A 14,065-nucleotide genomic window follows, 5' to 3' on the forward strand; every position below is an offset into this window, starting at 1 on the left:
TAACTTTGAATAAGATTCAAAGTCTTCATCAGGACCTATAAGATTTGACATGCTCTGACCCCTGGCAAACTTTCTGACCTCACTTTCTATCATTTTTCTCACTCACCACATTCCCACCACGTGGGCCTCTTTCTGTGAGCTTCCAGTGTCCTGTGGGCTGTCACCCCAGGACCTCTGCATTTGTCACTCCCTCCACGTGGAGGGATTCTGCTCAAATCTCTGTTTGAGAGAAGCCTTCCCTGATAGCCTATCCCAAGCAGCAGCTCCCACCATCCTCTACACCCTCTTAGCCCTTCACTTTTCCTCTGACACTTATCATTACTGATGATATTATTTATGTAATATAATGTGATACAGACTTATTTCACAGACTCTCCCACAGATATACCTCATGAGGGCGGAGACACTATTGATCTTGTTTACTGCTAAAACCCCAGCACCCAGAAATTACCTGGGCATAAACAGACATCAAATATACATTTTGGAAACTGTGTGAATAAGTGCTTAAACAAGCAAAATAATCAATGTAGAGTCAGAAATTAGGTTCTTTACTTTCTTGAACATCACCCAAACAGTTTTCAGGGGTAATGTTAAAAAAAAAAAAAAAAAGGCCTGACAAATTTGTTTGTAGCCTTTCTCATCACCCACTCCTCTAATTTTCATTGTTGTAATTCTTTCTGAATTTGCCAGCTTTTTATTTCATTTTATTTTGGAAAGAAATGTATGTACCAGTTATTTGCATCATTTTGACACAGCATTGTAAATAAAATGTTATAAACGCCAAAGAACGCTGAAGAAATATCTGGGTTTGTTTGTGGACGTTTGGTTGCACCAGAAAAAAATCTAACATTAGTTGCCTTCTCCCATGTTGGTTGGGACTTTGAACCATAGAAGGTGCCCTCTATCTGACGCAATCTAATGGAGCTGCTCTCAAGGTCAACCACTTCAGGTGACTCCAGACTGAGTCGCAAGGGCTTGTCCGGCTCTGTAAGTGTGGGAACTACTGCCATCTGCTGGATGACTGTTGATACTTCCTCCTGAGCAGCTGTGGCTGTCATGCCCCTGCACTCCCTAAGGATCCTGTGATCAACATCGGTGATGGGAGATACATTCCACTGGGCCAAAATGGAGACACAATCACATATTAAAATATGGTAGATGCTGGGATTAGAGTTCAAAAGCAGCACTAATCTATGTTCTAAGACAGGCCTCTTGGCTCCTCATATCAGTGGGAATAAGAAGCTGGTACCACCAAAAATTTCCAATTGGGGCTCAGATTTAGAGATAGATAGATCCTTACAGCAGCTGACTTATTTTTCCTTTTGAAAAAACATTTTTATCTCAAAAGGTATATATGAATATTATGTGTTAATAAGAGATTAGTGCAACATAGGCTATTGGTTAAATTTGTGAAATAGCAGATGAGAGACTTGGGTTCAGAATACCATCCACTTGCTGATCAGCTGTGCATGTCAGTCTATCCAACTAGAAACTAACGGAGAAATAATGGTGCTGGCCCACTCTGCTTCAAAAAGATACCAGAAGGGAAGATGAACTTGGACAACAAAAAGACAAGTAAGGTTACCATCAAGAGGCCCAGCTTTGTTTACACCAGTGAAGCAATCCAAATGTCCATCAATGAGGAATTAGTTCAATAAATGTGGCATACCTTTATAATGGAATACATTGTTATTAAATTTTGTGATGTATACCTACATTCATTTGTATTTATATATGTATAAAGTATTTTGTTGTACAGAAAAAGTGTATGTACTATGATTTCATCATTGGATTAAAAAAATTCTAGAAGATATTATCTGCCAAAATATTAATAGTGGCTATACCTAGATGCTGAGGTTAGAGATAATTTTCATTTTGACCTTTTAATATTTTTTATGTTGCCTGAATTTTTTTCACTAACAATAAGCATTATAGAGCACAATATTCTTTTCTATTTGGCGATAACACAAATACTATTTCTGTTTTGCAGTTACTGCAATGGTTTCCTTAGTTTCCCTATTTTTGCCCTTACCCCTCTATATTCTAGTAAGAGTAATTTTGTTAAAACCTAAGTAACGTCTTTTCATTCCCCTGATTAAGTGCCCCCAACCCTCCCAGTCTTATCCCTCTCTGAGAAAAAGCCAAGTCTGATGGGTTCCAATGGGCTCCAGGTGCCTAACCAGCATCCACCAACTGTGCCCTCCCTCTCTAACGTCATCTCCTTCGACTTTTCTGCCCCAGAACTCCCTTCTCCAGCTACACTGACCTTCTTGTTCTTCTCTGAACACGCTTGAGGAATCGAATCTTTAGACAAAAGGAATCTCACTAATTTTAGGAATCAAGTGGCAGATCCTGGACCAAACCCAGTTTGGCGATTACCTTTTCAGACTTGATTCCTAAATTCCTCTGTCCTTCTCCAACCTGCCCTGTGCCCTGGGAAGCTGACCTGCCTGGCTTCCACTTGTGTCCTGCCCATTAGGAAGCACCAACAAGAAAGAAGAGAGAGGAAAAAGAGTCAGAGTGTTCCCCTAAATTTTACCCTATGAGGTTATCATGGGACACATGTCTGAAGGTCATAGCTCTTGCTGGATGGCCCTCCCTTTCCATCTGGATACTGGTCCCAATTAGCACATGACTAAACTGTTGCAAACAGTCCCCTCATTAAATTTGCTTCAAATCATCCAAGTACTTATGCCTCTATTTCGTGCCAGGAGCCTGATGACTACTGAGATCCCTAGAAAAGTCATCTTTTCTCCCGTAGTTGCTTCTCATTTATATTTGTACATAAGTGTTTCGTATTTGGTTGCATCATCAGATGAGATCCATCAAACTCAGCCAGCATGCACTGCGTCCCTCCTATGTGTCTGTGTTAAGCTGATTTCATAGACCTCCTCTCTTTGTGCTGAACAACAACTGTGGCCCTACTCTCATCAAAGAACTGAAACGATTCAAGAATTTAGATGCTAAGAAATGATCCCAATGAAGAACTATATAAAAGCAAGAAATGCTCCAAAGGAAAGAACAGAAAAGATTAGCCATGACATTATGATGAATGTGAAGGAAAGAGAACAAAATGGATAATTAAGTAAATAAAAGGAAACAAAGTGAAAATGGGTAAGATACTTGTGTGTGGATATGTATGTGGATATCACCTCAATATATTAATGTTTAAAAATCCATTGAGTGGAATAAACAGTATATAGTTGCACATTCTGAGGCCATGAAATATCAGCCGACCGATTGAGCAGATGCTCCAGTTGAAATCAGAGCATCGTGAGTTCCTTTCCTTTGAAAATTTATATTTCCTTATCATTTGCTTTAGTCTCTCTTCTCTACCTAGCCAGAGGGGGTAAAATATTGGTGTCCTGATTATTAGTAAATGTATGATAATGTAAGATGCACAAAGGCCTCAGAAGAGCAATTAATAGGTATTTAAACAGCAAAGTGAATCATTCCCTGTAGAGCCAATAAAGTTGTGCAAATGAATGTTGCTCAGATTTACATGCATGGAGTCATCAGCAAATCAATACAGCGATTGCCATGGAGGACACCCTGAATGTAAAATTACATCTGAAGTTATATTCATGCTCAAATGCAAACTGAAAATGCAGGTTTGTCTAGGCTATGAGTAAAACAAATTATTTATCGCTCCTACTGTTTGTTCCCTTTTTCATCTCACGTTCTAAAGATTTACAAATCCATGAAGCTCACTGACGTATTGGCCTTTCCCATGCTCCTGGAATAATGCCTAGCAAAGGAACCTCTTCCTCAGTTTGCTTTTTGTCTTTCTCCAATGTCACCAGCACAAACCTGTTCCAAAGCAGTTGGATTGCAGGCTCTCCAGGTCTCTTCTTTAAGAACATGTATGTGAAAATTAAATCACAGAAAGCTCTATCAAAGGAACAAGTTCATTAGTATGTGCTAATTGATTCCTTAAAAGCTTGACAAAATTGCTATCTAAAAGGGGATTTACCAGATTTCCTGACACATTTCTTGAAAATTTAAGGAAAAATGCCCAAACAGTATAGTACAGAGGTCAGCAAACTGTGGCCCATGGGCCAAATCCAGCCTGCTGTAACAATGGTTTTTACATTTTTAGGGGCTGGGGAAAAAGTTTAAGAATAATAATTTCTTGTGACACATAAAACTTAAATTCAAATCTCAGTGTGCATAAATAGTTTTATTGGAATACAGCCATGTATAATTATTTATTGTATGACTGCTTTCCTGCTATGACAACAAAGTTGGCCTAAAAATCCTAAAATATTTACTATCTTGCCCTTTATAGAAAAATTTGCTGGCCATTGTCTCAGTAAATGGTTATTTTTGGGAAGACTAAAAGCAAACAAAGCTAGCAGCATGATACTGTAACTCTAGAGCTTTTCTTCTTTTTTTTTTTTTTCCTTTTGCCTGAGTCTAGAATGTGCTTAAGTGGTAAGAGACATGAAATTTTATTGTTATCAGAGCTTGTGACTTGCAGTTTTAATTCTCTGACATCTGATCACTGCAGTCTTTTAAATCTAAGCAGCCAACTGAAGGAGTTCAGGAAATGTCCCCCCAACACAAGCCGCTTTGCTGTGCTGATTGCTTCACACTGAGGGCACCCGGGGAGCAGCACATTCAGGGAGGGGCTTTCTCTGAACTTCTCTTATCTGCCTGAAGACTGATCCTCCAAAAGGAATGCAACTCCCAACGGATCCCCTCCCCGGAATCTCATTACCAGGGAAGATTAACTCCTATCTCAGGAGGGGAGACTAGGGGTTAACACCACACCCAGACAGACTGTCATGGGCTATCTGTCACCTATTCTTTGGAGGTTCCATGCATCATTTACTCTCTCCTGTGTTCTCTGCGTCCTTCCTCCCCTGTCTATAAGCTTCTAGATCCCACTGGGTTTGGGGGTATTCACTTTTTTTCCTTGGATGCCCCCTGTGCATATAAAAAATGTGTGTACCTTTTCTCCTCTTAATCTGCCTGCTGTCCGTTTATTTCATACACTCAGTTATTAACTCCTCTGTGGGTAAAGGGAAAGTCTTCCCTCCCCGACACAACAAAGTCCCATCCTAATGATTCCGTTGAACCTCACTCAGAGGGCTTCCTCCATTCTTCCACTTCCCAGTGAGGAAACTTTTTGTTCTTGTACTTCTGTTTCTGAATTCTGGCATTCTGATGTCTTCCCATTCCCAGAACAGAGCTCAGGGCCTGGAGTCTAACGAAAAAGCTACAGAACCCCCAGTGGCTGCCGCTGTCAGCTACACCATCCTTTAGTAACTATGCATGGAGGGAACATCTATTAACATCTTCATCTTGAAGAGTGGTCAGATACCTTAACCTCTGTTCCACTTGTGTTTTCTTAAAATAACCCTGAGAAGTAGAAAATATCACCTGTCTCAGGATTACTGTACCCATTTTAGAGATGAGGAAGCTGAGACCCAGAGATACTAAGTGTCTTTTCTGAGGAGGTCCCACAGCAAGGTAGTAAGAGGACAGTTTTCCTGGACCTCAGACCCAGACTTGCCGGCCAGATTCTGCTCTGTTCAAAGGTACAGATGCTTGGGGGCAGTGAATAGTGTAAAGGTTGGCAAGAACTTTCATAGGCATGGATTGAAAGAGGCTGCAGCTGTAAGGAAGCTGCTAGAGAGTGCTAATAAGTCACGGGGACTTTGGAGCACTTCCTGATTGCTTTGTAGCCATCCCCAGAACATGCCACTACCTTCTGTCTCCATTGCTTCCTCTCTGCTCACTGCTGCAGCCTATTCAGGGGCATTGCCGCCAAAGAAGAGTCCTCACTTGCGAACAGGGATAAGGGAAATCTATTCTGTGGCTCTACGGCAACATGTACCCCGGGATCCTCGCATGCTGTAACTGGTCTCCAGGCAGATGGGCAACGAAAAACACAGGGGCCCAAATCTCAGAGCAAAACTGGGCAAAAGCGAGACTCACACACAGACACTTATGGGACAACGGGTTTACACAACCAACGACAGCTGTACTAAGCAAGCAGGAAGGTGTAGAGAAGAAAAGAGGGGTGAGATGGGAGGGTGCTGGGGAACAGCATGGAATCAGATTTATTGTAGAAATCTGATTTGAGCCAGAGGGAGTTTGTCTCAGCTCAGTGGAAGAGTATGTTTCTGAAACTGTAGAAGAAAACAGATTATGGGGAGAACAGTATGGCAAAAACCAAACCAAAACAAAACATCTCTCATACTTCTCTATGTAATCTCTGAGGATCTGAGACCATAATTAGCCTTATTAGGAAAAGGAGGAAAAGGTAGTCTAGAAATGTTAATGCTTATTATAATGATCAAGTAAGAACCCAGGGGTAAAATGAGGGCTTGATTTGAAAGAGGGTTAGAAAATGTCTCTCCTTTCATCAACCCCCTATCAGCAAACTGTACTCTTTTTAGCATTAGAATCTCATCCTTACAGCCTTGAATTTAAATTCACTGGGTTTGCTCTCTTCCTTCCTTCTTTCCTTCCTCCCTCTTTTACTCTATTTGTTTACCTTTTCCTTATTTATACCACATTGCAATTCTGGGAGTTCACTTTTGCCTACGAACCTTGCCAATGGGAAATTCACTTTTGGCCTATGTGGGTTTCTAGAACAACTGTTTCCTTTCATCTTGTCTTTGAATTTCCCATACAGTAGCAGTAGGGAGTTATCCAATCACCAAAGTAGTCACAGACTCTTAGCTTGTTAAGTCACATTCACTCATTTACATACTCAATAAATACTTATTGAGTGCAGACCTTGCATAGGGTGTTGAGAGCACAACATTTGATGGCTGGGAGTGGTGGCTCACGCCTGTAATCCCAGCACTTTGGGAGGCGGAGGCAGGAGGATCACCTGAGGTCAGGAGCTCCAGACCACCCTGGCCAACATGGTGAAACCTCATCTCTACTAAAAATCAAAATAAAAAAATTAGCAGGGCATGGTGGCAGGTGCTTGTAATCCCAGCTACTCGGGAGGCTGAGGCAGGAGAAGCGCTTGAACCTGGGGGGCGGAGGTTGCAGTGAACTGAGGTTGCAGTGAACTGAGATTGCACAACTGCACTCCAGCCTGGGTGACAGAGCGAGACTCTGTCTCAAAAAAAAAAAAGAGAACACAACATTGAACAAGTTATTCCAGCTCCAATATGGACCTTATCCTAGAGAGGAGATACAGACAGACAATACGATGCATAATATAGATTCAGACAGTGAAAGTGCTATGGAGAAAATAAAGCAGGGCATTAGGCTGAGATCACAGAAGCCTGGGGTCGAGCACAGGGGCTCAGGACTGTAATCTCAGCACTTTGGGAGCCAAGGCAGGCAGATCGCTTGAGCCCAGGAGTTCGAGACCAGCCTGGGCAACATGGTGAAACCTTGTCTCTACAAAAAATACAAAAATTACTCAGGCGTGATGGTATGTGCCTATAGTCCCAGCTACTCAGGAGGCTGAGGTGGGAGGATCACTTGAGCCCGGGAGGGGGAGGTTGCAGTGAACTGAGATCACGGCACTGCACTCCAAGACCCTGGCTCAAGAAAACCAGAAGCCTATCTGAGAAAGTGACATTTGAGCTAGGATCTGAAAGGAGAAAGGGAGGAGGCTGGTGGCATGATCATAGAAAGATCTGAGGGAAGAGAGTTCAAAGCCCAGGAAACAGCAGGTGCCAAAGTTCTGAAACAGAAAAGAGCAAAACGGCTTTTGCTAGGAACAGAAACAGTATCATCTACTAGGAACTGATCTAAGGACACCAATTCACTTCAGTGAAGAATGTATTTGTTCTTTCTCTGCTCATATCATGAGGATAGTATCCTAGAAATTAAGTGGTTTTGGTGGTTAAGACCAAGTTCTATTCCTAGGGGAAGTTATATAATCCTAGAGTTGATTGCACATGTAACTTATTTTTAATTAAATTCCCGTTTTTGGAAAAAAGAAGAAAGGCAAGTGACTTTTTTACTTCTGCCATTTCTATTATTTACCATTCATGTCCTTTTTACTGGCTTTCATTCTACTTGATGAAAGAATGTACTCATTAAGCTTCAAGCTCAGTAGTTGGTGGCCAGTGGATGCAGTGAATACATTTTTTACAAAGCCCCCAGTTCTGCACTCCAACTGCCTGATTTACCAGGTCAAAAGGAAACTATAATGCTGCTGGTGTTTCTTTCTTGCAGGGAAAAAAAAAATACAGCAGGATGGGGATAAGGGATGAGAGATCATGATTTGGGTCTTCTTTGAATTTCCTCTTGGAAACAAAACAGGTGCTGATTTGTGTGGAACGCCTCCCAGGAGAAGACAGAAGTACATGTAGATGCACCATTATTATTCAAGGTCACCAAAATGATCCTAGCTCTCATTAGAGGACCTAGACACTAAAGTCATTTTTTTTCTTCCTGTTCTACTTATAATGTTGTGGAGCTGGAATTAGATGTGGACAATGCACGAACTTCTCAACATTGCAGTGGAACCACCAACACCATCCTCCTTTCTCACTTCAGCTAAGTGCCAGTTAATGAAAACACTGGGCCCTGGCTTTCATTAACTACCAGCACAAGAGCAACTAAGATCTTCCAATTGCCCCATTAAGCAATTAAGTTGCTAATAGTGTCTGGCATTAATAGGCCCAGTGGGAAGTGAAAGCTTCCCCAGTTAGTAGGACTGAAGTGTTATCTTTTCTTACAAAAGAGTTTAGCCCTAAGATAAACAGGCCACAGAGGACCCCAGGGAGTGGCCTGTGTCCTTGGTGGGATCTCAAGGTTCCCACTGGGCACTTAGCCTCAAGGATCTCTTGAACATTGTGTTGTGAAGGTGGCTGTTCAAGGAGCAAAGTGGGCATTAAATCAAGCCAATATTCATGGAGACAGAGAGGAGTGAGAGGGACGAGAATGGGGTAAGCCCGACATGTGGAAATTCTGACCTCACAAGTGGAGAGTCGTGTTCAAAACATTTCTATGTCTTGGTTTGGGTCTAACTAATCTAACGGGCTGCCAGCTGTAAAATACTAGGGCTATACCGAAATATACGGGTTGACTTTCAGTGCACATATATGTTTTACCCACATTTCTGTATGTGCAATATACCTTATGAGTTTTAAAACCAAAAGCAAATGCAACAAGAACAAAAATAGACAAATGGGACTTAAACTAAAAAGTTTCTGCACAGCCAAAAAAAAAAAAAAAAAAAAAAACAACAGAGTAAACAGACAATCTACCAAATGGGAGAAATATTTTCAAATCACGCCTCTGAAAAAGAACTAATATCCAGAATCTACAAGGAAGTCAACTCAAGCAAGAAACAACCCCATTAAAAAGTGGGCAAAGGACAATGAAACCACCTTTGCAAAAATTATAACAGAGGAAATTATGACAGTGAAAGAGATCAGACTTAACTGACTCCATCTTGCTTTTAACTTTAAGCTGTCTTTATTCATTCCTGGGCGTAGGCCGAACTAACCTTGGGAAGGAATTCAGTTTATGGTTTGACTCTGAAACAAAACGAACAGTCTTTTCCCATAAAGATCCCCTTCTTGACTGGGGACCAGTCAGCCTTTGTAGGACTAACAAACTAGCTACAGGATTAGAAATTACGGTTTAGGAATCATGCAGCCTCTGGCTCTAAGAGTCTGAGCCTCCCCAAATTGCTCCTGGGGATAACATCACTATTGTAATACCTAAAATCAGTGCTTGAGATATTTTGCAGACCTTTTACTGGATGGATAGGCTGACACCACCCAGACCGGTAATCTGGCTCAACCAGTTCTGTGATCCCATCCAGGAACAGAAGACAGCAAGAAAACCTCACTTCGACCCCCTAGGAGTCCATCTCCAACCTGACCAATCAGCACTCCACATTTCCCAAGCCCCTGCCCAACAAATTATCTTTAAAAATTCTGATCCCCGAATGCTCAGGGAGACTGATTGTGCAGTAATAAAATCTGATCTCCTGCATAGCTGGCTTTGTGTGAATGATTCTTTCTCCATTGCAATTCCCCTGTCTTGATAAATAGGCTCTGTCTAGGCAGCGGGTAAGGTGAACTGTTGGGTGGTTACAGCAGGAACAGACATTTCTCAAAAAATGATATACAAGTGGCCAAAAACTCAAGAAAAAATAGTCAGCATCAATAATCATCAGAGAAATGCAAATTAAAACCACAATGAGATGTCTTACACCAATCAGAATGACTAGTCAAAAAAACCCTACTCTGAATAAATTTGTGAGGCCAGTATGGTATTTCTACACGCTGGGCTTATCCCATCCTCACTCCTCCCACTTCCCACCATCTACATGAATGTTTACTTGATTTGATGCCAACTTTGCTACCAGATGTCGGCATGACTGTGGAGAAAAGGGTAGGCTTATACGCTGTTCATGGGAATGCAAATTAGTAAAACCTCTATGGAAAACAGTATGGAGACTTCTCAAAGAACTAAAAATATAACTACCACTGAGCCAGCAATCCCACTACTGGGCATGTACCCAAAAGAAAAGAAATCATTATATGAAAAAGACTCTTGCACTCGTATGTTTATGAAGCACTATTCACAATAGCAAAGTCACAGAATCAACCTAAGTATCTATCAAAAGTTGACTGAATAAAGAAAATGTGGTATATATACACTACAGAATATTATGCAGCCATAACAAAGAACAAACTCACGTCTTTTAAGCAACATGAATGAAACTGGAGGTCATTATCCTAAGTGAAATAACTCACAAACAGAAAATCAAATACTGCATGCTCTCACTTACAAGTGGGAACTAAACAATTGGTACATGGGGACATAAAGATGGAAATGAGAGACAATGGGGACTCCAAAAGGCAGCGGGGAGGTTGGGAGGGAGGTGGGGGCTGAAAAATTACTTCTTAGGTACAATGGTCACTATTTGGGTGATGGGTACACTAGAAGCTACATACATCTCACTCAGGGAAGCAGCTTCACAGTCAGCCAAACCCAAGTTCAAATCCTGCCTTTACAATGATCAACCTTGCCAAAAATACATTACCTTTCAAAAACTCATTTTTTTTAATCTGTAAAAAGGGGACACTATTCCTCCAGCACAGTGTTTCTGTGAGGATTAAATGGGTTTTGTAGGTAAAGTGCCCAGCACATTGCCTGGCTCATAGTACATCTTCCCAATGGTAGCTCTGATACTTCAAATGTATTAATTTGAAGTATTTTGTATTATTTGAAATTTATTAATTTGAAGTAATTTGTTAATTTGTTAAATTAAAATTTAACAGTTTTAATTTAATTCAGATAGTGCTATTTGAAAATTAGGTAATTTTATGTATGGGAAAATCATGTTTTGGAAGCAAAATAATAGTCTAAACCAATACCAAAATAAAAAATATAAATGTATCCCAGAATAAAGGGTTTTCCAAAATGTCAGAAGTGATCAAGGAGAAAAAGCACGATTGAAATACTAATTATAGCACATGCTTTTGTATTCATGAAACAGGTCATCTAATAAATTTTGTTATTCTGATCTGAGTAACTGTATACCTAGAAGCGTAAAATTATGTCTATTTAAGAATGTTTCATAACTGAGAATTTTCATTGACTTAGCATGGTTTTGTCCACCTTCCCTACCCACAATTACTTTGAAATTTTAAAATTTTACTTCACATAACAGGCCAATTATAATAAAATCTCACAGATCTGTAAAACACTTTCACATAACTTATCCACTCAATCCAGAAAAGCAGGATCCAGCAATGGGGAAATTATAATCAGAAACTCTAAGACCAGATCAGTGTTTCCGTTAAAAAAGAAGCAGTATGAGGCCGGGCGTCATGGCTCATGCCTGTAATCCCAGCACTTTGGGAGGCCAAGGAGGGTGGATCACAAGGTCAGGAGTTCGAGACCATCCTGGCCAAAGAGACCAGCCTGGCCAACGTGGTGAAACCCCGTCTCTACTAAAAATACAAAAATTAGCCAGGCATGGTGGTGGGCACCTGCAATACCAGCTACTCGGAAGGCCGAGGCAGGAGAATTGCTTGAACCTGGGAGGCGGAGGTTGCAGTGAGCCGAGATCACACCATTGCACTCCAGCCTGGGTGACAGAGCGAGTCTCCGAGTCAAGAAAAAAAAAAAAAGAAGCAGGAGCAGTATGAGAGGTGCCCCAACCCACCCATCCTTCCCTGACTCCAGTCTCTATGCGCACACCTAAATCATCATGTGCTTGTTGTATCTCATCTTTATTCTACATTCTTGACTCTATGGAGAAGGGAAAGCTAAGGGACAGACTGAAAGAGGTGAGCCTGGAGCAGCTCACGAAATGGGAGCAGGAGTTCCATGGGGAGGGTGGATGGGGACACAGCACCAAGCGGCTGCTCACTTTGTAGTGCAAAAAGACGAACTCAGTGTTTCAAAGTACTGTCGGCCCCTAGCTCCTGCTATTCCGCAAAGTTCAGCCAAAGAGTAATCAAACAAGGCCTTCCTTTAAATAGAATCATCAACATTTCTTCTAGGAAGAATGCCGTCAGCCTTTGGAATGCGCCTGGGAAGTTTAAGCTTCTAAATTCTAAAGAAGAAGAGTGAAAACATTTTTTTTTTCCTGGGTGATCAATAGTACTTATGGGTGCATGAGCATGTGCATATGTGTGTGCATGTGTGTGTGTGTATGTGTGTGTGCGCATGTGTGTGTTTTGGAGTATAGCCTCCCTATATAACCCAACAATTTAATTTGACAAAAGGCGACCCGACATTCAAGGTTAGGGTAGGGGTTGTTTTCAAAGGAGCCAAAATTCCTCAGATTTGGGGAACATCCTGAATCTCTACCCCTGAACAAAGCAGTGGCCTTGGATGTCAGCTGTGTGGGTGCTTTGTGAGGAGAGGAGATTATTCAGCTCTGCTAACCAATAAAAACAGGGCTTCATGTTGGCTGGTTAAGCCAGTTACCAGTGCTGGTTCCTTTCTGACAGCACCTTTTCTGGGTAAAGAGGACCCAAAGGAGCAGCCAGGCTCTACCGGAGGAATGTATTGGCAACACTGAAAAGATCAGAATCTTCAAACAAGAAAGTGCCAACATTTTCATTCTCAGCTCTCCCTGCTACACAGGGTTCTGAGTTTACGGAAATATACCCTCCACTCCCCAAATACAAAAAACGTCTAAAATGGGCTGGACTTGACAAAGTGTTCTAAGCTTTTGCCAATCCAAGAATGGTTCTTGGCATTGTGGGGGATTTTGTTAAAACCCAGACCAAAAACAGAATCTGACTTTAACAAAACCCCCAGGTGATTTGATGAACACTGGCCCAAGTGTTCCTAGGCACTATGAGAACAGACACCATTGGCTACAGCCCCAGCTCCATGTCAGCGCTCAACTTCTTTGATACTCCTCGACCATCATTCAGAGGAGTTGATGTTGCTTGAATATCCTTTATTTTCAGGCGAACACGAACGCCGAAGCCTCCAGGGGCCTTAGTTTTTTCTCCTATGGTTCTAAGATTAACTCATTTTCTCAAAATATGAAAAGGAGGGGGAAGGCTGCATATCATTTTGCTATGTGGTCTGTTGTGTGACTGTGAAAGAAAACTGACCTCAAACTTCCCAAGGATGATGCAAAAATAAATCCTCTGCTGACCTCCAGGACATAGAAACAGCCCGTGTCCCTGTTGACAGCCTCTAACTTCCAAAGGGCTGGGAAAACCACAGGAGGAAAGCCTAGGGTTAGCCCTTTTCCAGGCTGTCCTTCTGCACGGCATCCAGGTCAAGTGAGTCTTCATGAGGCAAGCCCAGATATGCAGCTCCCTTGGTCCCTCAGAAGGACCCTGGTACTCACAGAGGGTCCGGATGATGTCACTGGGCCAGCTGCGGGGGCTGGGGCCATGGGAATTCATTGCCCTCACGGCAAACTGGTAGTTGGTATCTGGATCGAGGCCCTTGATAACCATGGAGTCCATCTGGATCCGCTCATGGATTGAGGTCCACTTCTTGTCGAAATCTGGCCTTTATTGATTAGAAAAACAGAAGAAGCAGTAGTTCAGAAATACCAGAGGGAAGGGAAGCTAGCTGGCTATGTAAACTAACAGCATTTGAACTCTGGAAGCAATACTTGTAAAAGTAAGTTAACATTTCC

General features: G+C 41.8%; 1 protein-coding gene across 2 annotated transcripts in view; it reads right to left on the reverse strand.

Moving 5' to 3' along the window:
- EGFLAM (EGF like, fibronectin type III and laminin G domains) overlaps positions 1-14,065 on the reverse strand; it is a 211,121-nt gene that overhangs the window by 82,241 nt on the left and 114,815 nt on the right. For both annotated transcript variants that reach the window (XM_016953398.4, XM_016953400.4), the window contains exon 6: positions 13,769-13,935. In XM_016953398.4, the coding sequence (XP_016808887.1) occupies positions 13,769-13,935 (167 nt within the window). The remainder of the gene's footprint in view (positions 1-13,768; positions 13,936-14,065) is intronic.

Source organism: Pan troglodytes, chromosome 4 (assembly GCF_028858775.2).
Source record: "Pan troglodytes isolate AG18354 chromosome 4, NHGRI_mPanTro3-v2.0_pri, whole genome shotgun sequence".
NCBI lineage: Eukaryota > Metazoa > Chordata > Mammalia > Primates > Hominidae > Pan > Pan troglodytes.